Source organism: Nerophis ophidion, linkage group LG16, assembly GCF_033978795.1.
Source record: "Nerophis ophidion isolate RoL-2023_Sa linkage group LG16, RoL_Noph_v1.0, whole genome shotgun sequence".
Classification (NCBI taxonomy): domain Eukaryota; kingdom Metazoa; phylum Chordata; class Actinopteri; order Syngnathiformes; family Syngnathidae; genus Nerophis; species Nerophis ophidion.
In genome coordinates this window covers 3,803,115-3,826,981 of record NC_084626.1, presented here as the reverse complement: position 1 = coordinate 3,826,981, position 23,867 = coordinate 3,803,115, and the positions used below count along the sequence as shown (strand labels likewise).

General features: G+C 38.4%; 1 protein-coding gene across 3 annotated transcripts in view; it reads left to right on the top strand.

Annotated features, from left to right (window-relative positions):
• srgap2 (SLIT-ROBO Rho GTPase activating protein 2) overlaps positions 1–23,867 on the top strand; it is a 225,109-nt gene that overhangs the window by 177,403 nt on the left and 23,839 nt on the right. For all 3 annotated transcript variants that reach the window (XM_061922604.1, XM_061922603.1, XM_061922605.1), the window contains exons 7-14: positions 3,993–4,214; positions 6,735–6,836; positions 6,911–7,108; positions 11,115–11,199; positions 13,155–13,182; positions 13,410–13,440; positions 21,725–21,785; positions 21,921–21,998. In XM_061922604.1, coding sequence (XP_061778588.1) covers positions 3,993–4,214; positions 6,735–6,836; positions 6,911–7,108; positions 11,115–11,199; positions 13,155–13,182; positions 13,410–13,440; positions 21,725–21,785; positions 21,921–21,998 — 805 coding nt within the window. The remainder of the gene's footprint in view (positions 1–3,992; positions 4,215–6,734; positions 6,837–6,910; positions 7,109–11,114; positions 11,200–13,154; positions 13,183–13,409; positions 13,441–21,724; positions 21,786–21,920; positions 21,999–23,867) is intronic.

The window sequence follows — 23,867 nt, the reverse complement described above, 5'->3', positions numbered from 1 at the left end:
TGTGTTAAGGAAAGAATGAATGGGGCCATGTATCGTGAGAATTTGAGCTAAAAGCTTACATCAGTGAGCGCTTTGAATGGTTGACCAAATACTTATTTTCCACCATAATTTACAAATAAATGATTTAAAATTCGTACAGTGTGAATTCCTGGATTTTTTTTTTGTACCTACGTTGAAAATTACAGACCTCTGTCATCATTTTAAGTGGGAGAACTTGCACAATCGGTGGCTGACTAAATACTTATTTTTTCCCCACTGTAGGATGCATCCTGGAAGTATTCACACTGTTTTGTTATGTAATAAATCCGTTTTTGTCCTCAAAATTCTACACACAATACCCCATGATGACCAAGTGACAAGGTTTTTGATTTTTGATTTTTTTTTGCAGAAAAAAATGTCATGGCCGTCTTGATTTTCCAATACTTTCTACAACTCTTATTTTTTTTTAAGAGTGATTGGAGCACATACTTGTTGGTCACAAAAAAACTTCATAAAGTTTGGTTCTTTTATGAATTTATTACGGGTCTACTGAAAATGTGAGCAAATGTGCTGGGTCAAAAGTATACCTACAGCAATGTTAATATTTGCATACATGTCCCTTGGCAAGTTTCACTACAATAAGGCACTTTTGGTAGCCATCCACAAGCTTCTGCTTGAATTTTTGACCACTCCTCCTGACATGGACTTGTTTCTTCAGCATTGTCCACACGTTTAAGTCAGGACTTTGGGAAGGCCATTCCAAAACCTTAATTCTAGCCTGATTTAGCCATTCCTTGACCACTTTTGACATGTGTTTGGGGTCATTGTCCTGCCGGAATACCCAACTGCGCCCAAGACCCAACCTCCAGGCTGATGATTTCAGGTTGTCCTGAAGAATTTGGAGGTAATCCTTCTTTTTAAATTCCCACTTAAAGCCCAAGTTCCAATGGCAGCAACACAGGCCCAGCACATAATACTACCACCACAAAGCTTGACGGTAGGAATGGTGTTCCTGGTATTAAAGGCCTCACCTTTTCTCCTCCAAACATTTTGCTGGGTATTGTGGCCAAAAAGCTCAATTTTACAAATAAGTATATTGCGCTGTATCTGCTGTACAACGAGCTAGTGCAACAAAATGTTGTTCTTATTTGTACTTTAAAGTGTAAATTTGAATGACAATAAAAGGAAGTCTAAGTCTATCTCCATACACAGTATGTGTGTATATATATATATATATATATATATATATATATATATATATATATATATATATATATATATATATAGGCGCCAGCATCCCCCGCGACCCCAAAAAAAGGGAATAAGCGGTAGAAAATGGATGGATGGATATATATATATATATATATATATATATATATATATATATATATGGATATATATATAGAGATATATATATATATATACACACACACATATAGTTGTACATACACATACATATATGCACACACAAATTTATGTATATATATACATGTATATATATATATATGTATATATATATATGTATATATATGTATATATATATACATATATATATATACACATACTGTAAATGCAAATATATACATATACACATATATACATACATATATAAATATATTTATATACGCACATACATATATATGCCTACATATACAGATATACAAACCCTGTTCCCATATGAGTTGGGAAATTGTGTTAGATGTAAATATAAACGGAATAAAATGATTTGCAAATCATTTTCAACCCATATTCAGTTGAATGCACTAAAAATAAAAAGACAAGATATTTGACGTTTAAACTCATAAACTTTTTTTTTTTTGCAAATAATAAATAACATAGAATTTCATGGCTGCAACACGTGCCAAAGTAGTTGGGAAAGGGCATGTTCACCACTGTGTTACATCACCTTTTCTTTTAACAACACTCAATAAACATTTGGGAACTGACAAAACTAATTGTTGAAGATTTGAAAGTGGAATTCTTTCCCATTCTTGTTTTATGTAGAGCTTCAGTCGTTCAACAGTCCGGGGTCTCCGCTGTTGTGGTTTACGCTTCGTAATGCGCCACACATTTTCGATTAGAGACAGGTCTGGACTGCAGGCGGGCCAGGAAAGTAACCACATTCTTTTTTTACGAACCCACGCTGTTGTAACACGTGCTGAATGTGGCTTGGCATCGTCTTGCTGAAATAAGCAGGGGCGTCCATGAAAAAGACGGCGCTTAGATGGCAGCATATGTTGTTCCAAAACCTGTATGTACCTTTCAGCATTAATGGTGCGTTCACAAATGTGTAAGTTACCCATGCCTTGGGCACTAATGCACCCCCATACCATCACAGATGCTGGCTTTTGAACTTTGCGTCGATAACAGTCCGGATGGTTCGCTTCCCCTTTGGTCCGAATGACACGATGTTGAATATTTCCAAAAACAATTTGAAATGTGGACTCGTCAGACTAAAGAACACTTTTCCACTTTGCATCAGTCCATATTAGCCGACAGTGTTTCTGGATGTGTTGATAAATGTCTTTCGCTTTGCATAGTAGAGCTTTAACTTGCACTTACAGATGTAGCGACGAACTGTATTTAGTGACAGTGGTTTCCTAAAGTGTTCCTGAGCCCGTGTGGTGATATCCCTTAGAGATTGATGTCTGATTTTGATACAGTGCCGTCTGAGGAAACGAAGGTCACGGTCATTCAATGTTGGTTTCCGGCCATGCGCTTACGTGGAGTGATTTGTCCAGATTCTCTAAACATTTTGATGATATTATGGACCTTTAGATGTTGAAATCCCTAAATTTCTTGCAATTGCACTTTGAGAAACGTTGTTCTTAAACTGTTTGACTATTTGCTCACGCAGTTGTGGACAAAGGGGTGTACCTCGCCTCATCCTTTCTTGTGAAAGACTGAGCATTTTTTGTGAAGCTTTTTTTTATACCCAATCATGGCACCCACCTGTTCCCAATTAGCCTGCACACCTGTGGGATGTTCCAAATAAGTGTTTGATGAGCACTCCTCAACTTTATCAGTATTTATTGCCACCTTTTCCAACTTCTTTGTCAATTGTTGCTGGCATCAAATTCTAAAGTTAATGATTATGTGCAAAAAAAAAATGTTTATCAGTTTGAACATCAAATATGTTGTCTTTGTAGTATAATTAACTGAATATGGGTTGAAAAGGTTTTGTTAATCATTGTATTCCGTTTATATTTACATCTAACACAATTTCCCAACTCATATGGAAACGGGGTTTGTATGTATATGTATGGATATATATATATATGTATATATATATATATATATATATATATACATATATATATATATATATATATACATATATACATATATGTATACAAATATATATATCCATACATATACATATATATATATATATATATATATATATATATATATATATATATCCATACATATACATACACACATACACTTATATACATACATATACATATATAGATACATACATACATACATATATACACATACATATACAGATATACATATACATACATACACACATACATACATATATATATACACATACATATACAGATATACATATACATACATACACACATACATACATATATATACATGCACATCACAAAAAGCCGCTGCCTGACCAGAGCTCAGAAAATCTGCAGAGACCCCTCCCACCCCTGTCAAGGACTGTTTCACAGCTGGACTCTAGAAAGACGTTCCGTAGCAGAACCTACAGGTTCTGTAACGGTTTCTTCCCTCAGGCCATTAGACTAGAATGTAAAAAAAAAAAAAAAATCACTTTATCAATATGGGGTATTGTCTGTAGAATTTTGAGGACAAAAATATTTTTATTCCATTTCGGAATAAGGTAACAAACAAATTGGTGAATACCAGTTAGATCACCTCTCCTAGCTCTCAAAGTGATGAAGGGTCAAGACTCCCCTGGTCTAGTACCAGTCCAGACCAGGTCAAAAATGTGGTGTCCAGATGCTGATATTTCTGTGCGTGTGCAGTGCTGCGACCTGGGCTACCACGCCAGCCTCCACCGCGCCCTGAGGACCTACTTGTCCGCCGAACAGAACGTGGAGACGTCCAAGCACACGGGTCTGGAGACCCTGGAGGGGGCGGCTGAGAGCCTGGAGCCCAACGGGGACAAACAGAGGCTGATGGAGACCTACAATAACGTCTTCTGCCCCCCGGCTCGCTTCGACTTCCAGTCGCACATGGGAGACACGGTAACACAACAATGCAACTTAAAGGGGAAGTGCACTTTTTATTTATGTCGCCTATCATTTACAATCCTTATGAGACACAATAAGACGCGTATTTTTTTTTTCTTTTTATTGCATTCTAACATGTAAAAATAGTCTCGTTCTTGGTAGTGTCATGCCAAATTTCTTCCCCCCTACAAAAACCTTCCCCCGGGAAGACATTTGGCGTGACAGCCCCTCTAATGCCTGAAGTGTGTATATTGTACATATTATATATTGTTATGAAAGTGTTCGTTACTATATTATATATATACTTGCAGTGTGTATATTGTACATGTTGCATCTTGTTATGAAGGTGTCTGTTACTACATTATATATATACTTGCAGTGTGTATATTGTACATATTACATATAGTTATGAAGGTGTTCGTTACTACATTATATATACTGGCAGTGTGTATATTGTACATATTGCATTTTGTTATGAAGGTGTCTTTTACAACATTATATATATACTTGTAGTGTGTATATGGTACATATTACATATTGTTATGAAGGTGTCTGTTGCTACATTTTGTATTTATATATACTTGCAATGTGTATATTGTACATACTACATATTGTTATGAAGGTGTCTGTTACTACATTATATATATATATACTTGCAGTGTGTATATTGTACATATTAAATATTGTTATGAAGGTGTTCGTTACTACATTATATATACTGTATACTGGCAGTGTGTATATTGTACATATTGCATTTTGTTATGAAGGTGTCTTTTACAACATTATATATATACTTGTAGTGTGTATATTGTACATATTACATATTGTTATGAAGGTGTCTGTTACTACATTATATATATACTTACAGTGTGTATATTGTACATGTTGCATCTTGTTATGAAGGTGTCTTTTACGACATTATATATATACTTGTAGTGTGTATAATGTACATATTACATATTGTTATGAAGGTGTCTGTTACTACATTATATATATACTTGCAGTGTGTATATTGTACATATTACATATAGTTATGAAGGTGTTCGTTACTACATTATATATACTGGCAGTGTGTATATTGTACATATTGCATTTTGTTATGAAGGTGTCTTTTACAACATTATATATATACTTGTAGTGTGTATATTGTACATATTACATATTGTTATGAAGGTGTCTGTTGCTACATTTTGTATTTATATATACTTGCAATGTGTATATTGTACATACTACATATTGTTATGAAGGTGTCTGTTACTACATTATATATATACTTGCAGTGTGTATATTGCACATATTACATATTTTTATGAAGGTGTTTGTTACTACACTGTATACTGTGTATATATGTACTTGCAGACTATATATTGTACATATTACATATTATTATGAAGGTGTCTGTCACTACATTATGTATACACTTTCAGTGTGTTTAATGTACATATTAAATATTATTATGAAAGTGTCTGTCACTACATTATATATATACTTGGAGTGTGCATATTATACATATTACATAATATTATGAAGGTGTCTGTTAATACATGATATAAACACTTGCAGTGTGTATATTGTTATGTTATGTTATTACATATTGTTATGAATGTGTTCGTTACTACATTATATATATACTCGCAGTGTGTAATACACACTGCATATTGTACATATTGCATCTTGTTATGAAGGTGTCTTTTACGACATATATATACTTGTGGTGTGTATATTGTACATATTACATATTGTTATGAAGGTGTCTGTTGCTACATTTTTGTATTTATATATACTTGCAATGTGTATATTTTACATACTACATATTGTTATGAAGGTGTCTGTTACTACATTATATATATACTTGCAGTGTGTATATTGCACATATTATATATTTTTATGAAGGTTCTGTTACTACACTATATGTATATATACACTTGAAAACTACAGTATATATTGTACATATTACATATTATTATGAAGGTGTCTGTCACTACATTATATATACACTTGCTGTGTGTATATTGTACATATTACATTAGATTATGAAGGTGTCTGTTACTACACTATATATATATATACATATATATATATATATATATATATATATATATATGTATATATATATATATATAAATATATATATATATATATATTGTTTTATATATATATATATATATATATATATATATATATATATATATATACTTGCAAACTATATATTGTACATATTACATCTTGTTATGAAGGTATCTGTAACTACATTATATATATACTTGCAGTGTGTATATTGTACATATTACATATTGTTACTGTATGAAGGTGTCTATCACTACATTATATATATACACTTGCAGTGTGTATACAAAACATTAATTGAGGGTTTTGAAGTTGTTTTAGAGACTTTTAAGGTCCATTAGCTGCATCTTTCAAACTTTTTTTTTTTTAATGATTGTGAACGATAGGCCAAATTCCCAAAAAAGTGCAGTTCCCCTTTAAAGTGTGCTCCTAACGACAGCCAGAAGAATAAAGGTGACATGTGTGCAGATGGGAGTGGTGTGTGCGCAGCAGCCACTGGAAGGCGAGCTTCTCCAGCGGTGTCAGCAGCTTCAGTCCCGACTCTCCACGCTGAAGATCGAGAACGAGGAGGTTGGAGAGAACCCGGCTACCAGATGTATGTTATTTTTGCTTTCCGGTCATTATTGTGTTCTGTGGCCCACCAGGTGAAGAAGACCATGGAGGCCACGTTGTCCACCATACAGGACATGGTGACGGTGGAGGACCACGACGTGTCCGAGTGCTTCCACCACAGCAACAGCATGGAGTCGGTCAAGTCCACGTTCAGCGAGTCCTATCTGAGCAAGCCCAGCCTCGCCAAGAGACGCGCCAACCAACAGGAGACGGAGCAGTTCTACTTCACGGTCGGTTGCCACCTGCACAGATTGAACATTCTAGAAATGTCCCTAGTTTTAAGAGCTATTTACCACATTTTCCTGACTATAGAGCCACACCCACTCAATTTTAGAAAACAAAATAGTTTTCCAAATATTGGTCGCAGATACAAACCCCGTTTCCATGTGAGTTGGGGAATTGTGTTAGATGTAAATATAAACGGAATACAATGATTTGCAAATCATTTTCAACCCATATTCAGTTGAATATGCTACAAAGACAACATATTTGATGTTCAAACTGATAAACTTTTATTTTGCAAATAATCATTAACTTGAAGAAAACAAAGAAGTTGGGAAAGGTGGCAATAAAGACTAATAAAGTTGAGGAATGCTCACCAAACACTTATTTGGAACATTCCACAGGAGTGCAGGCTAATTGGGAACAGGTGGGTGCCATGATTGGGTATAAAAACAGCTTCCCAAAAAACGCACAAGTCTTTCACAAGAAAGGATGGGGCGAGGTACACCCCTTTGTCCACAACTGCGTGAGCAAATAGTCAAACAGTTTAAGAACAACGTTTCTCAAAGTGCAATTGCAAGAAATTTTGGGATTTCAACATCTACGGTCCATAACATCACTTAAAAGGTTCAGAAAAAAACGGAGACATCACTCCACGTAAGCGGCATGGCCGGAAACCAACATTGAATGACCGTGACCTTCGATCCCTCAGACGGCAATGTATCAAAAACCGACATCAATCTCCCTGTAATGTTTGTCTGATCTTGAATGGGATTGTGCTGAAAATGTCAATTTTCCTGAAGGAACTCTCCTGACGGAATAAATAAAGTACTATCTAATCTAAAGGATATCACCACATGGGCTCAGGAACCCTTCAGAGAACCACTGTCACTACATACAGTTCATCGCTACATCTGTAAGTGCAAGTTAAAGCTCTACAAAGCAAAGCTAAAGCCGTTTATCAACAACGTCTAGAAACGCCGCCGGCTTCTCTGGGCCTGAGATCATCTAAGATGGACTGATGCAAAGTGGAAAAGTGTTCTGTGGTCTGACGAGTCCACATTTCAAATTGTTTTTGGAAATATTCGACATCGTGTCACCCGGACCAAAGGGGAAGCGAACCGTCCAGACTGTTATTGACGCAAAGTTCAAAATCCAGCATCTCTGATGGTATGGGGGTGCATTAGTGCCCAAGGCATGGGTAACTTACACTTCTGTGAAGGCACCATTAATGTTGAATGGTTCAAACAGGTTTTGGAACAACATATGCTGCCATCTAAGCGCCGTCTTCTTCATGGACACCCCTGCTTATTTCAGCAAGACGATCCCAAGCCACATTCAGCACGAGTTACAACTGCGATGCTTCGTAAAAAAAGAGTGCGGGTACTTTCCTGGCCCGCCTGCAGTCCAGACATATCTCCCATCGAAAATGTGTAGCGCATTATGACGCGTAAAATATGACAGCGGAGACCCCGGACTGTTGAAGGACTGAAGCTCTACATAAAACAAAAATGGGAAAGTATTCCACTTTCAAAGCTTCCTCAGTTCCCAAACGTTTATTGAGTGTTGTTAAAAGAAAAGGTGATGTAACACATTGGTGAACATGCCCTTTTCCAACTACTTCGGCATGTATTGCAGCCATGAAATTCTAAATTAATTATTATTTGAAAAAAAAAAAAAAAAAGTTGTGATTTTGAACATCACATATCTTGTCTTTGTAGTGCATTCAATTGAATTTGGGTTGAAAATGATTTGCAAATCATTGTATTTTGTTTATATTTACATCTAACACAATTTCCCAACTAATATGGAAACAGGGCTTGTATATATACAATCGCGATCCAAAGTTTACACACATTTTTAAAGAACATTATGTCATGGCGGTCTTGAGTTTCCAATCATTTCTACAATTCTTATTTTTTTGTCATAAAGTGATTGGAGCACAAACTTGTTGGTCACAAAAAACATTCACGAATTTCTTTTATGAATTTATTATGGGTCTACTGAAAATGTGAGCAAATTTGCTGGGTCAAAAGTATATATACAACAATGTTAATATTTGCTTACATGTCTTTTAGCAAGTTTCACTGCAATAAAGCGCTTTTAGTAGCCACCCACAAGCTTCTGGTTAAATTTTTGACCACTCCTCTTGACAAAATTGGTGCAGTTCAGCTAAATTATTATTTTTTTTTTTACATGGACTTGTTTCTTCAGTTAATGTTAGTTAAAGTACCAATGATTGTCACACACACACTAGGTGTGGTGAAATGTGTCCTCTGCATTTGACCCATCCCCTTGTTCACCCCCTGGGAAGGAAGGGGAGCAGTTTAGCATCGTCCACACGTTCAAGTCAGGACTTTGGGAAGGCCATTCTAAAACCTTAATTCTAGCCTGATTTAGCCATTCCTTTACCACTTTTGACATGTGTTTGGGGTCATTGCCCTGTTGGAACACCCAACTGCGACCAAGACCCAACATCCGGGCTGATGATTTTAGGTTGTCCTGAAGAATTTGGAGGTAATCCTCCTTTTTTATTGTCCCATTTACTCTCTGTAAAGCACCAGTTCCATTGGCAGCAAAACAGGCCCAGAGCATAATGCTACCACCACCATGCTTGACGGTAGGTGTGGTGTTCCTGGGATTTTTCATGATCTGTGGTTATATTTTGTTAGTTTTTGGACTCTTTTAGTTCCTGTTTGCGCTACCTTGTTTTGTTTGGTTACCATGCCGACTTATGATTTTCACCTACCTCTGGTGTTCGGACCGCGCACCTGTTTCTAATCAAGATCCTTATTAAAGCCTATTTTTGCCAGTCAATCGACCTGGAGTCATTGCTTGTTTTCATGCGATCCCAAAGTTCATGTTGTTCGATTCATGCCGTGTCCATGTAAGTCGTGTTTATTTCATGCTACAGTTTTGCGCTTGTTCCAAATGGTAAATGGTTGTACTTGTATAGCACTTTTCTACCCCTTTTTAAAGGAGTCTTTGACAATATTTTCCACATTTACCCATTCACACACACATTTACACACTGATGGCAGGAGCTGCCATGCAAGGCGCTAAAGACATAGTTTATGCTGTTTATTTCATGCCACAGTTTCGTGTTTGTTCCACACTGTAGTTTATATTTGTTTACCTCATGCCCTGCCAAGATTTGTTGTTAGATTAATAAATATGTTCCTACCTTCACGCCTGGTCCGGAATAGTCTTTTTGTATCCCGGGAGAACAAACTTGGCACCAAGCTGCGAAAACCCCCCCATTATGACAGGATTTAAGGCCTCACCTTTTTTCCCCCAAACATATTGCTAGGTATTGTGGCCAATCAGCTCATTTTTTGTTTCATCTGACATCACATGGACAAAGAGAAGACTTTCTGGAGGAAAGTTCTGTGGTCAGATGAAACAAAAATTGAGCTGTTTGGCCACAATACCCAGCAATATGTTTGGAGGAGAAACTGTGAGGCCTTTAATCCCAGGAACACCAAGCATACCGTCAAGCATGGTAGTATTATGTTCTGGGCTTGTTTTGCTGCCAATGGAGGTGGTGCTTTAAATGGGACAATGAAAAAGGAGGATTACCTAGAAATTCTTCAGGAAGACCTAAAATCATCAGCTCGGAGGTTTTTAACCACAAGGCCACTGAACTGGTATTGTTGAATAAAATTCTACCCAAACATTCAATAAAGTGAAATACAAATAAGGCAACAAGAAAAGTAGCCAACACTTGTAAATGTGTACAACAGATATAGATCATCTACATCAACAATGTGCTTTGTCTTGAGTGGCTGGACAGGACGGATTACAAAAATAAAATACCTTAAAGAAATGAATAAAACAATTATTAATGATTAAGAATCGTTACAAATAAGAATCGCGAATAATTTTTTTTTTTTGGTCTATTAAACTCTACTAGTTTTTAATATTTGTTCCTCAAATTTAGTCTTTTAATGTGATATTTTGACACTTTAGTAGCAAGTCCACACGGACCTTAACGTGTGTTTTTGTGCGCCGTAGAAGCTGAAGGAGTTCCTTGAAGGCAGGAACCTCATCACCAAGCTGGAGGCCAAGCATGACCTCATCCAGAAGACCATCGGAGAGAGTGAGTGTCCTTCACACCCTTTTCACACACATTCTGTACGTGGAGGTCACGCTCACGGCGGCCATATGGGGCTGCAGATGCACATGGGGGGGTTTCCTCGGGAAATGTTGGTGTTGTGCACCATTTCTGCTCAACTGCAGGCATGGGATTTTTCCGTCAGAAATCTCTGTGAAAATATATATATTTTTTGTTTTGTTTTGTTTTTCTTCGTTTTTTTCCAAACTACAATATGTGTTAAAATCTTGATCCCTACCTTTGCCGTACCTGCCCAAAACTACGGTTTTCCCATATTGAGTACGTTTTCTGATAATCCATTCCGGTTTGCGGCTGCAGTGGTTAAAAGCTTTGATTTGATTGACTGAAACTTTTATTAGTAGATTGCACAGCAAAGTACATATTCCGTACAATTGACCACTAAATGGTAAAACCCAAATAAGTTTTTAAAGTTTTTTAAGTCGGGGTCCACATTAATCAATTCATGGTACAAATGTATACTATCGGCATAATACACAAGTTACTACAGTTGTCTATTAAAAATTATTACCTAAAAACCACAGAAACCTCGACTATATATATATATATATATATATATATATATATATATATATATATATATATATATGCTGTAAAAAATTGTTCGATGGGAGTTAGAAAGGATAGATTAAAAGAAAAGATTATTAAAAAAAATATATATATATAAATATGTATATATTTATATTTATATTTATATATATAATGACCCTGCGAAGACGTGGGGACTTGTCCAGGGTGTTCCCCGCCTACCACCAAAATGCAGCTGAGATAGGCTCCAGCAACCCTCCCGCGACCCCAAAAGGAAAAAGCGGTAGATAAATGGATGGATATATATAATGTTCTACATTTTGGACGCTGGCGGGCCGTATCTAGATTAAAAAATTAGAATTAAAAAAAAAATGGCTATATATATATATATATGTGTATGTATATGTATATGTATTTTTTTTTGTACTCAGGACTACCCACGGGCCGGACCACTAAGATAGATAAAAAAAATGATAATAGAAAAAAAAAAGAATTTTTTTTTTTTGTTTTTACTCGGGACTACCCACAGGCCGGATTTTCTATGCTAGCGGGCCGTAGTTTGCTGACCAATGATACATTTTTTTAAAAACTGAGAAAAAAAACATTTATTTAATTTTTTTATTCATGACTACTCACAGGCCGGAATATATATATATATTTTTGTGTGTGTATATATATATATATGTATATATGTATATATATATATATATATATATATATATATATATATATATATATATATATATATATATACTGTATATTTATATTGGATTTTTTTTTTTTTTTACTAGGGACTACGCGCGGGCCAGACTTTGGATGCTGGCGGGCCGTATCTGGATTAAAAAATTAGAATACAAAATATATATATATATATATATATATATATATATATATATATATATATATATATATTTTATTTTTATTTTTATTTTTATTTTTTTACACTCAGCTGGTGGGCCATAGTTTGGGGAACACCAAAAAAAAATCAAATAGAAAATATATATATATATTTTTTACTCGTGATTAGGTAGTTTGCTTACCACTGGGATGAATTTAGAAAAATTATTATTAAAAAAAACAAAATTGTTTTTATTTTATTTTTTTAACCCGTGACTACCCGCAACGGATTTTGGGCGCTGGCGGGCCGTATCTGGCCCACAAGCCATAGTTTGGACACCCCTGGTATGGCACGTCTCAATGCTACATTTCATTTTACTTGGTGTTTTCGGTGCCCTCCTTGTCCCCCCCCACCAGGGCACAGCCCCGAATCTGGCGTGTCACCTCCACCCCGCCAGACCCCCGGTTTATTTTCAGTCTTTTTCATTAAGTTCAAATCACATGCCAGTCTACTGTAACCATCTCACCCTGTTTCCTGGTCCCCCCTCCCCCCGTAGGTCAGAAGACCGACTGTTGCCTTGCCAGGTACGTGTGGCGGAGGAAGGAAGTGCATGAACACAGGAGTGGGGTGTCAGCTTCATTTCCACACTCAGGCCTGTCATTTAGCTGCTAGTCTTTTCAAGATATTCACCACATATGTGCACAAAAAGTGTGTTACCAGAGTGCTTATAAATAGGCTTAATGACAGAGTCTTTCCTCTCTCTCTCTCTCTCTCTCTCTGTGTGTGTGTGTGTGTTTGTGTGTGTGTGTAGTGGACGGAGGAACTCTGCTCTACGGAAACAGGTAATTATCAGTCCTAAGTATGTGTTTCTGTGAGAGCGCCACTCTTGCTTTGTTTTGATATTTTCCCACCGCAGCCACCCATCACATTTAGAAGCAGATGTGTCGTTCTAGAACAGGGGTCGGCAACCTTTACCACTCAAAGAGCCATTTTGACCCGTTTCACAAAATAAAGAAAACAATGGGAGGCGCAAAAGTCTTTTAAAATTTAAAATGAAATAACATTGTATACAGAGTTTAATTTTTTTTTTTGCTCTGTGCTATGTATAAACCAGGGGTCTCAGACACGCGGCCCGCACCTTAATGAGAAAATTTTATGTTAGTGCGACCCGAGAGTTTTACATGAATGCCGCTTGACAGCATTTAGCCCACTAACGTGTATTTATAAATGGTTGATTTATATAGGCTAGTAATGTACCTTACTAGCCTATATAATTCAACCATTTATAAATACAAGCATTACACTTGCCGACCCGCCCATATTTTCCGGAGGTTCCCGAATTCTCAAAGTATCTATTCTCGCGAATATCTGATGATATTCATCCAAACAACAATAATAAGGGAGTGCTATGAAAGCGGTGCGTTTAATGCCCTCTACAACATGAACAAACAGCTTACCAGCCCAGTTACACGTTGTATGTGATTCCTGCAGACGCACGCTTTAACAGCCATACATGTCACACTGAGGGTTGTAACATAAACAACTTTAACACTCTTACTAATATGCGCCACACGGTGAACCCATACCATACAAGACTGACAAACACATTTCGGGAGAACAACCACACTGTAAGACAACATAAACATAACAGTACAAATACCCAGAATCCCATGTGTCCCTGACTCTTCCTGGCTACATTTTACACACTCGATTATACACACCCGATAGCACCCGCCCTCCCCTCCGTGCGTCGGTTGAGGTGGGCGGGTTTGGTGCTAGCAGGTGTGTATACGTTTTAATCCTTTCGTCGTGTGGACATTGTTGATTGTCACGTCATGTTCGGTTGTACGCTATGGACGCCGTCTTTGCTCCACAGTAAGTCTTTGCTGTTGTCCAGCATTCTGTTTTTTTGTTTACTTTGTACCCAGTTCAGTTTTAGTTTTGTTCTGCATAGCCTTCCCTAAGCTTCAATGCCTTTTCTTAGAGGCACTCACATTTTGTTTGTTTTTGGTTTAAGCATTAGACACAATTTTACCTGCACTTTGCCTCCGGCTGTTTCCGACATTTACAAAGCAATACGCACCGGCTGCCACCTAATGATATGGAAAAGTATTACACGGTTACTCTGCCAAGCTCTAGACAGCACCGACACTCAACAAAAACACATCATTTGCAGACTATAATTACTGGTTTGCAAAAAATATTTTTAACCCAAATAGGTGAAATGAGATAAGCTCCCACGGCACACCAGACTGTATCTCTAGTGCCGCGGCACAGTGATTGAAAAACACTGCGCCGGGCATCATGGGAAATGTGGTCTTCTTACGGTTAAACACTACCGCTTTGGTCCACTGGTGCCGCCAAAATCCACCAAAACTGAAAATTCTTAAATGGTACAAACCCTGTTTCCATATGAGTTGGGAAATTGTGTTAGATGTAAATATAAACGGAATACAATGATTTGCAAATAATTTTCAACCCATATTCAATTGAATGCACTACAGAGACAAGATATTTGATGTTTGAACTCATTTATTATTATTTTTTGCAAAAAATAATTATCTTAGAATTTCATGGCTGCAACACGTGCCAAAGTAGTTGGGAAAGGGCATGTTCACCACTGTGTTACATCACCTTTTCTTTTAACAACACCCAATAAACATTTCAATCAATCAATCAATGTTTATTTATATAGCCCCAAATCACAAATGTCTCAAAGGACTGCACAAATCATTACGACTACAACATCCTCGGAAGAACCCACAAAAGGGCAAGGAAAACACACACCCAGTGGGCAGGGAGAATTCACATCCAGTGGGACGCCAGTGACAATACTGACTATGAGAAACCTTGGAGAGGACCTCAGATGTGGGCAACCCCCCCCCTCTAGGGGACCGAAAGCAATGGATGTCGAGCGGGTCTAACATGATACTATGAAAATTCAATCCATAGTGGCTCCAACACAGCCGCGAGAGTTCAGTTGAAGCGGATCCAAGACAGCAGCGAGAGTCCCGTCCACAGGAGACCATCTCAAGCGGAGGCGGATCAGCAGCGTAGAGATGTCCCCAACCGATACAGGCGAGCGGTCCATCCTGGGTCCCGACGAGCGGTCCATCCTGGGTCTCGACTCTGGACAGCCAGTACTTCATCCATGGTCAACGGACCGGACCCCCTCCACAAGGGAGGGGGGGACATAGGAGAAAGAAAAGAAGCGGCAGATCAACTGGTCTAAAAAGGAGGTCTATTTAAAGGCTAGAGTATACAGATGAGTTTTAAGGTGAGACTTAAATGCTTCTACTGAGGTAGCATCTCGAACTGTTACCGGGAGGGCATTCCAGAGTACTGGAGCCCGAACGGAAAACGCTCTATAGCCCGCAGACTTTTTTTGGGCTCTAGGAATCACTAATACGCCGGAGTCTTTTGAACGCAGATTTCTTGCCGGGACATATGGTACAATACAATCGGCAAGATAAGATGGAGCTAGACCGTGTAGTATTTTATACGTAAGTAGTAAAACCTTAAAGTCACATCTTGAGTGCACAGGAAGCCAGTGCAGGTGAGCCAGTACAGGCGTAATATGATCAAACTTTCTTGTTCTTGTCAAAAGTCTTGCAGCCGCATTTTGTACCAACTGTAATCTTTTAATGCTAGACATGGGGAGGCCCGAAAATAATACGTTACAGTAATCGAGACGAGACGTAACAAACGCATGGATAATGATCTCGGCGTCTTTAGTGGACAAAATGGAGCGAATTTTAGCGATATTACGGAGATGAAAGAAGGCCGTTTTAGTAATGCTTTTAATGTGTGCCTCAAAGGAGAGAGTTGGGTCGAAGATAATACCCAGATTTTTTACAGAGTCACCTTGTTTTATTATTTGGTTGTCAAATGTTAAAGTTGTATTATTAAATAGAGGTCGGTGTCTAGCAGGACCGATAATCAGCATTTCCGTTTTTTTGGCATTAAGTTGCAAAAAGTTAGCGGACATCCATTGTTTAATTTCATTAAGACACGCCTCCAGCTGACTACAATCCGGCGTGTTGGTCAGCTTTAGGGGCATGTAGAGTTGGGTGTCATCAGCATAACAGTGAAAGCTAATACCGTATTTGCGTATGACGTCACCCAGCGGCAGCATGTAGATGCTGAAGAGTACAGGGCCAAGGACCGAACCCTGGGGAACTCCACACGTTACCTTAACATAGTCCGAGGTCACACTGTTATGGGAGACGCATTGCATCCTATCAGTAAGATAAGAGTTAAACCATGACAGGGCTGAGTCTGACATACCAATTCGTGTTTTGATACGCTCTAATAAAATATTATGATCGACGGTATCGAAAGCAGCGCTAAGATCGAGGAGCAGCAACATAGATGACGCATCAGAGTCCATCGTTAGCAATAGATCATTAGTCAATTTTGCGAGGGCTGTCTCAGTCGAGTGATTTGCCCTGAAACCGGATTGAAAGGTTTCACATAGATTGTTAAACGCTAAGTGTTCATTTAGCTGCTCTGCAACAATTTTTTTGAGGATTTTCGAAATAAAGGGAAGGTGAGACACCGGTCGGTAGTTTACCATGAGGTCAGGATCGAGGTTAGGTCTTTTAAGGAGAGGATGAATAACCGCTTTTTTGAAATGCTAGGGGAACAGTGCCCGAGGAAAGTGATAAGTTTATAATATTTGGGAACTGAGGAGACACATTTTTGAAGCTTTTCAGGTGGAATTCTTTCCCATTCTTGCTTGGTGTACAGCTTTAGTTGTTCAACAGTCTGGGGTCTCTGTTGTCGTATTTTAGGCTTCAAAATTTTCAGGGGGAGACAGGTCTGGACTACAAGCAGGCTCTTTTATTATGAAGCCACGCTGTTGTAACATTGTAGCATTGTCTTGCTAAAATAAGCAGGGGCGTCCATGATAACGTTGCTTGAATGGCAAAATATGTTGCTCCAAAAACTGTATGTACCTTTCAGCATTAATGGTGCCTTCACAGATCTGTAAGTTACCCATGCCTTGGGCACTAATCCAACCCCATACCATCACAGATGCTGGTTTTCGAACTTTGAGCCTACACATGTCCATAGTTTTCAAAAACAATTTGAAATGTGGACTCGTCAGACCACAGAAGACTTTTCCACTTCGCATCAGTCCATCTTAGATGATCTCAGGCCCAGAGGAGCCGACGACGTTTCTGGATGTTGTTGATAAATGGCTTTTGCTTTGCATAGTAGAGCTTTAACTTGCACTTAGAGATGTAGCGACAAACTGTATTTAGTGACAGTGGTTTTCTGAAGTCTTCCTGAGTCCATGTGGTGATATCCTTTAGACATTGATGTCGTTTTTTTATACAGTGCCGTCTGAAGGATCGAAGGTCACAATTATTCAATGTTGGTTTCTGGCCATGCCGCTTACGTGGAGTGATTTCTCCAGATTCTCTGAAACTTTTGATGATATTATGGACCGTAGATGTTGAAATGCCTAAATTTTTTGCAATTGCACTTTGAGAAACGTTGTTCTTAAACTGTTTGACTATTTGCTCACGCAGTTGTGGAACCAGGGGTGCACAGTTTTTGGGAAGCTGTTTTTATACCCAATCATGGCACCCACCTGTTCCCAATTGGCCAGCACACCTGTGGGATGTTCCAAATAAGTGTTTGATGAGCATTCCTCAACTTTATAAGTATTTTTTGCCACCTTTCCCAACTTCTTTGTCACGTGTTGCTGGCAGCAAATTCTAAAGTTAATGATTATTTTCAAAAAAATAAATGTTTATTAGTTAGAACATCAAATATGTTGTCTTTGTAGCATATTCAACTGAATATGGGTTGAAAATGATTTGCAAATCATTGTATTCCGTTTATAATTACATCTAACACAATATCCCAACTCATATGGAAACGGGGTTTGTTTAATTGACTTTTATTCCAAATATTTTTTGTTAGAATAAAATGCTTGACTTATGATTTAAAAAGTAAGTATTTCATTCATCAATTTTATCATAAAAACATAATAAATGCATAGGGAACTGTGTAACAATATCATGATAAGATTACACATGCAAATTCATTTATATTGACTCATTGAAAAGGTTTGACTGTTAAGGCACTAAGGCGCCCCCTTGTGGTAGATTCATATGGAAACACTCGGTATAATAGAAATAATGTCAAGCTATTGGTTAAGTTAAAGTACCAGTGATTGTCTCACACACACCGCGTTGTGGGGAAATTATTCCCTACATTTGACCCATCACCCTTGATCACCCCCTGAGAGGTGACGGGAGCAGTGAGCAGCAGCAGTGGCCACGCCCGGGAATCTCTTTTGGTTATTTAACCCCTAATTCCAACCCTTGATACTGAGTGCCGAGCAGAGAGGTAATGGGTCCCATTTTTATAGTTTTTGGTATGATGGTTTATAACTCACAACCTACCGATCTCGGGATTAATTATTCATGGTTAGAGTGTCCGGCATGAGATCAGTAGTTTGTGAGTTCAAACCCCGGCCGAGTCATACCAAAGATTATAATAATGGGGCCCATTACCTCCCTGGTAGGTACTCAGCATCAAGGGTTGGAATTGGGGGATTAAATCACCAAAAATGATTCCCGGGCGCGGCCACCGCTGCTGCTCACTGCTCCCCTCACCTCCCAGGGGGTGATCAAGGGGGATGGGTCAAATGTAAAGGATAATCTTACCACACCTAGTGTGTGTGTGACAATCATTAATATTTTAAAGTCCTACTGAAATGAGATTTTCTTATTTAAACGGGGATAGCAGGTCCATTCTATGTGTCATACTTGATCATTTCGCGATATTACCATATTTTTACTGAAAGGATTTAGTAGAGAACATCCACGATAAAGTTCGCAACTTTTGGTCGCCAATAAAAAAGCCTTGCCTGCACCGGAAGTAGCAGACGATGTGCGCGTGACGTCACCGATGTGAGGGCTCCTCACATCCTCACATTGTTTACAATCATAGCCAGCAGCAGCAAGTGCAATTCGGCCCAAAAAGCGACAAGTTCCCCATTAATTTGAGCGAGAATGAAAAATTCGTGGATGAGGAAAGTTAGAGTGAAGCACTAAACATTTTATTTTTTTATTTAGTCTTTATTTAACCAGGTAAAATCCCATTGAGATCAAAGATCTCTTTTCCAAGGGAGACCTGGCCAAGAGGGCAGCAGCAAGGTTACATTAAAAACAGTAAACAACACATAAAACATCACATTTACAACATTAAAACTTGCTCACATTACACATGTGCATACAGACAAGGTAGACTCCAATCTTTTCACGGAAGCTTTAAACTCATTCAATGTAACAAGGGTTTGAAGTTGAATATTTGATTGTAGGTTATTCCAAGCCTTCGGTGCTGAAAACCTAAATGCTTTCCTGCCCAGTTCAGTTCTTATTTTGGGGATGACAAATTGAAGAACATTCATTGAATTCAATGAAAAAAAAAAAAGGCGATGGCTCCAGGCGGCGGAAGTGGGAGCGTTTCAGATGTAATTAGACACATTTACTAGGATAATTCTGGAAAATCCCTTATCTGCTTATTGTGTTAATAGTATTTTAGTGAGATTATAAAGTCATACCTGAAAGTCAGATGGCTGCGGTGAACGCCAGTGTCTCTGAGAGAAGCCGGGGAGCCAAGATCACAGCTGCCTTTTTGAGCTGCAGAATGAGGTCGCGTAATCCACTAAAGTCTCCGGTAAGAGCCGACTTAATATCACAATTTTCCAATCCAAAAACTTGCTGGTTGACGTAGAGAAACATGTTCGCTTGACCGCTCTGTGTTAAAGCTTCACAACAAACAAAGAAACACCGGCTGTGTTTCGGTGCTAAAGGCAGCTGCAATCCACCGCTTTCCACCTACAGCATTCTTATTTACAGTCTCCAATAGTATTTTAGTGAGATTATAAAGTCATACCTGAAAGTCGGATGGCTGCGGTGAACGCCATTGTCTCTGAGAGAAGCCGAGGAGCCAAGATCACAGCTGCCTTTTTGAGCTGCAGGAGGAGGTCACGTAATCCACCAAAGTCTCCGGTAAGAGCCGACTTAATATCACAATTTTCCCATCCAAAAATTTGCTGGTTGACGTAGAGAAACATGTTCGCTTGACCGCTCTGTGTTAAAGCTTCACAACAAACAAAGAAACACCGGCTGTGTTTCGGTGCTAAAGGCAGCTGCAATCCACCGCTTTCCACCTACAGCATTCTTATTTATAGTCTCCATTATTAATTGAACAAATTGCAAAAGATTCAGCAACACAGATGTCCAAATTACTGTGTAATTATGCGATGAAAAGAGACGACTTATAGCCGTAAGTGGTGCTGGGCTAATATGTCCCCTCCAACCAATAACGTCACAAACGTCGCGGGAAATTTAAAATTGTAATTTAGCAAACTAAACCGGCCGTATTGGCATGTGTTGCAATGTTAATATTTCATCATTGATATATAAACTATCAGACTGTGTGGTCGGTAGTAGTGGGTTTTAGTAGGCCTTTAACTTTAACTTAACAATCAAACAGCTGGTGCGTAGTAAGTACAATACTTACAGTATTAACACTTTTAGGGCGTAACAAAAAACAAAAAAAACACACCATAAACAATTGCTTGCATTCTGACACGTGACTTCTTCCCAGATGTGAAAAAAGCAGTGGACTTTAACTTAATATTCAGAGTGAAGTGAATTATATTTATATAGCGCTTTTCTCTAGTTACTCAAAGCGCTGTACATACTGAAACCCAATATCTAAGTTACATTTAAACCAGTGTTGGTGGCACTGGGAGCAGGCGGGTAAAGTGTCTTGCCCAAGTACACAACGGCAGTGACTAGGATGGCGTAAGCGGGAATTGAACCTGGAACCCTCAAGTTGCCGGCACGGCCACTCTACCAACCGAGCTTTGCTAATCAGAGTTCAGTTCAAGTATGACGTATCCTTTTTTTTCCGTTCATAATACACCCGTCTTGTGTCGTTCTATTAAAAACCCAAATTAAAAGAAAAAGTGTGTCTCCTAGCAACCGCATCCTCCGGATGTTATGACATCCCTTCCTCCTAAATGAGCTTCTTTTCCACGCCAGCCTCTTGACAAACTTCGTGTCATCATTTATCCTCCTTCCCCTCCCTGCCTAGGAATCAGGCGAAGCCATTCCACTGATGGTGGAGAGCTGCATCCGCTTCATCAGTCGCCATGGTGAGGAACTCCATCTTTCCAGCCATTGGCTGGGCAGCCGCCTCTCCCGTGCATGGATTGGTTGCATTTCTGTGTCACGTGATCGGCTCCCAGCCAAGCAGCTTCGGACTGAATTGTGTGTTTATGTCCGTTTAGGTCTGCAGCACGAGGGCATTTTTAGAGTGTCCGGCTCTCAGGTGGAGGTCAATGACATCAAGAATGCCTTTGAGCGAGGTAGGACTTTTTATTTAATCAAGAAATACATATTTTTTTCCGTACATTAGTTCTCCCTGATGGAAGGAGGTTTTGGCTCAAAATCTCATGATACATGGCCCTTTTAATTCTTTCCTTAACACGGATCAATCGTCATGTCCCCTTAGCAGAAAAACAGCCCCAAAGCATGATGTTTCCACCCCCATGCTTCACAGTAGGAATTGTGTTCTTGGGATGCAAAAAGTTATATTTTGGTTTCATCTGACCACATGACATTCTCCCAATCCTCTGCTGTACCATCCATGTATCCATTTTGGTATAAACTCAACTCGTCGTGTTTGGAGGAAGAAGAATACTGAGTTGCATCCCAAGAACACCAAACCTACTGTGAAGCATGGGGGTGGAAACATCATGCTTTGGGGCTGTTTTTCTGCTTAGGGGACAGGACGATTGATCCGTGTTAAGGAAAGAATGAATGGGTCCATGTATCGTGAGATTTTGAGCCAAAACCTCCTTCCATCAGTGAGAGCTTTGAATAGTTGACCAAATACTGATTTTTCACCATAATTTACAAATAAATTCTTTAAAATTCTTACAATGTGAATTCCTGGATTTTTATTTCACATTCTGTCTCTCACAGTTGAAGTGTACCTATGATGAAAATTACAGACCAATGTCATCATTTTAAGTGGGAGAAATTGCACAATCGGTGGCTGACTAAATACTTTTTTGCCCCACTGTATACGTTATTAAATGAGTTATTTACACAGAAATATTCCGTCAATGTTTGTTTACATACCTTAATGTTTTCCAACAAGGCAGTAAAACGGCTGATCAAACAAAACAGAAGTCATCGCCACAGCTCTCCAATCAGCTAAACAGACTCAATAAATCCACGGTGACGTTTTGGTGAATTTACCACGGAATTTGTGAAACTTGAACAATTGAAAAATAATGCCATTGTAAGTTAATAACACTTTAACAGACACTCTTAAACGTGTTAGCATATCCGCTATTGCTAACGACGCTAGCTTGATTACATTACGATAGCACAAACAAATATGCTTAAAAACACTCCTACAGACATCACACATGCCCGTGGAGTTGTTTTAGTTATATTGTAAAACTTACAAAATGTTGCTTTCGAGCAGAAGTGGGACGGTTATACTTCCGGTTCAAGGCACAAAACTGGAAGTACATTTTCAACCCGCAAAAGCAAACTCTTCCAATAGGTGGCAGTATAGCACAAACTACAACACACCTTTTCATTCTCGGTGGGATTATTATGCAAGTTTGTTGTATGTAAGATTGATATTGTAAGTTAATAATACTAACACAGACACTGGTAAACGTGTTTGCATATTAGCTATTGCTAACAACTCTAGCTTGATGACATAAGGATAGCATGAAAACCCTCCTACAGACATCACACATGGGAAGTTTTAGTAAGTAAGAATTGTTTTAGTGATATTGTAAAAATTACAAAACGTTGCTTTCAAGCAGAAACGCTATGGACAGTTATACTTCCGGTTCAAGGCACAAAACTGGAAGTACATTTTTAACCTGCACTAGCAAACTTGTCCAATAGATGGCGCTATAGCACAACAAATAACACTCCTTTTCATTCTCGGTGTGGTTATTAATTAAGCTAGTTGTATGTAAGATTGATATTGTAAGTTATTAATGCTAACACAGACACTTGTAAATATATTAGCATATTAGCTAATGCTAACAACTCCAGCTTGATGACATTAAGATAGCATGAAACACTCCTACAGACATCACACATGGGACGGTTTAGTAAGTAAGAAACGATATTGACATTGTTGTGTCTGACCAGTCTTCCTCTCAGGGAATACAAGTCACTGGTCAATCCCAAGTTCTTTCATA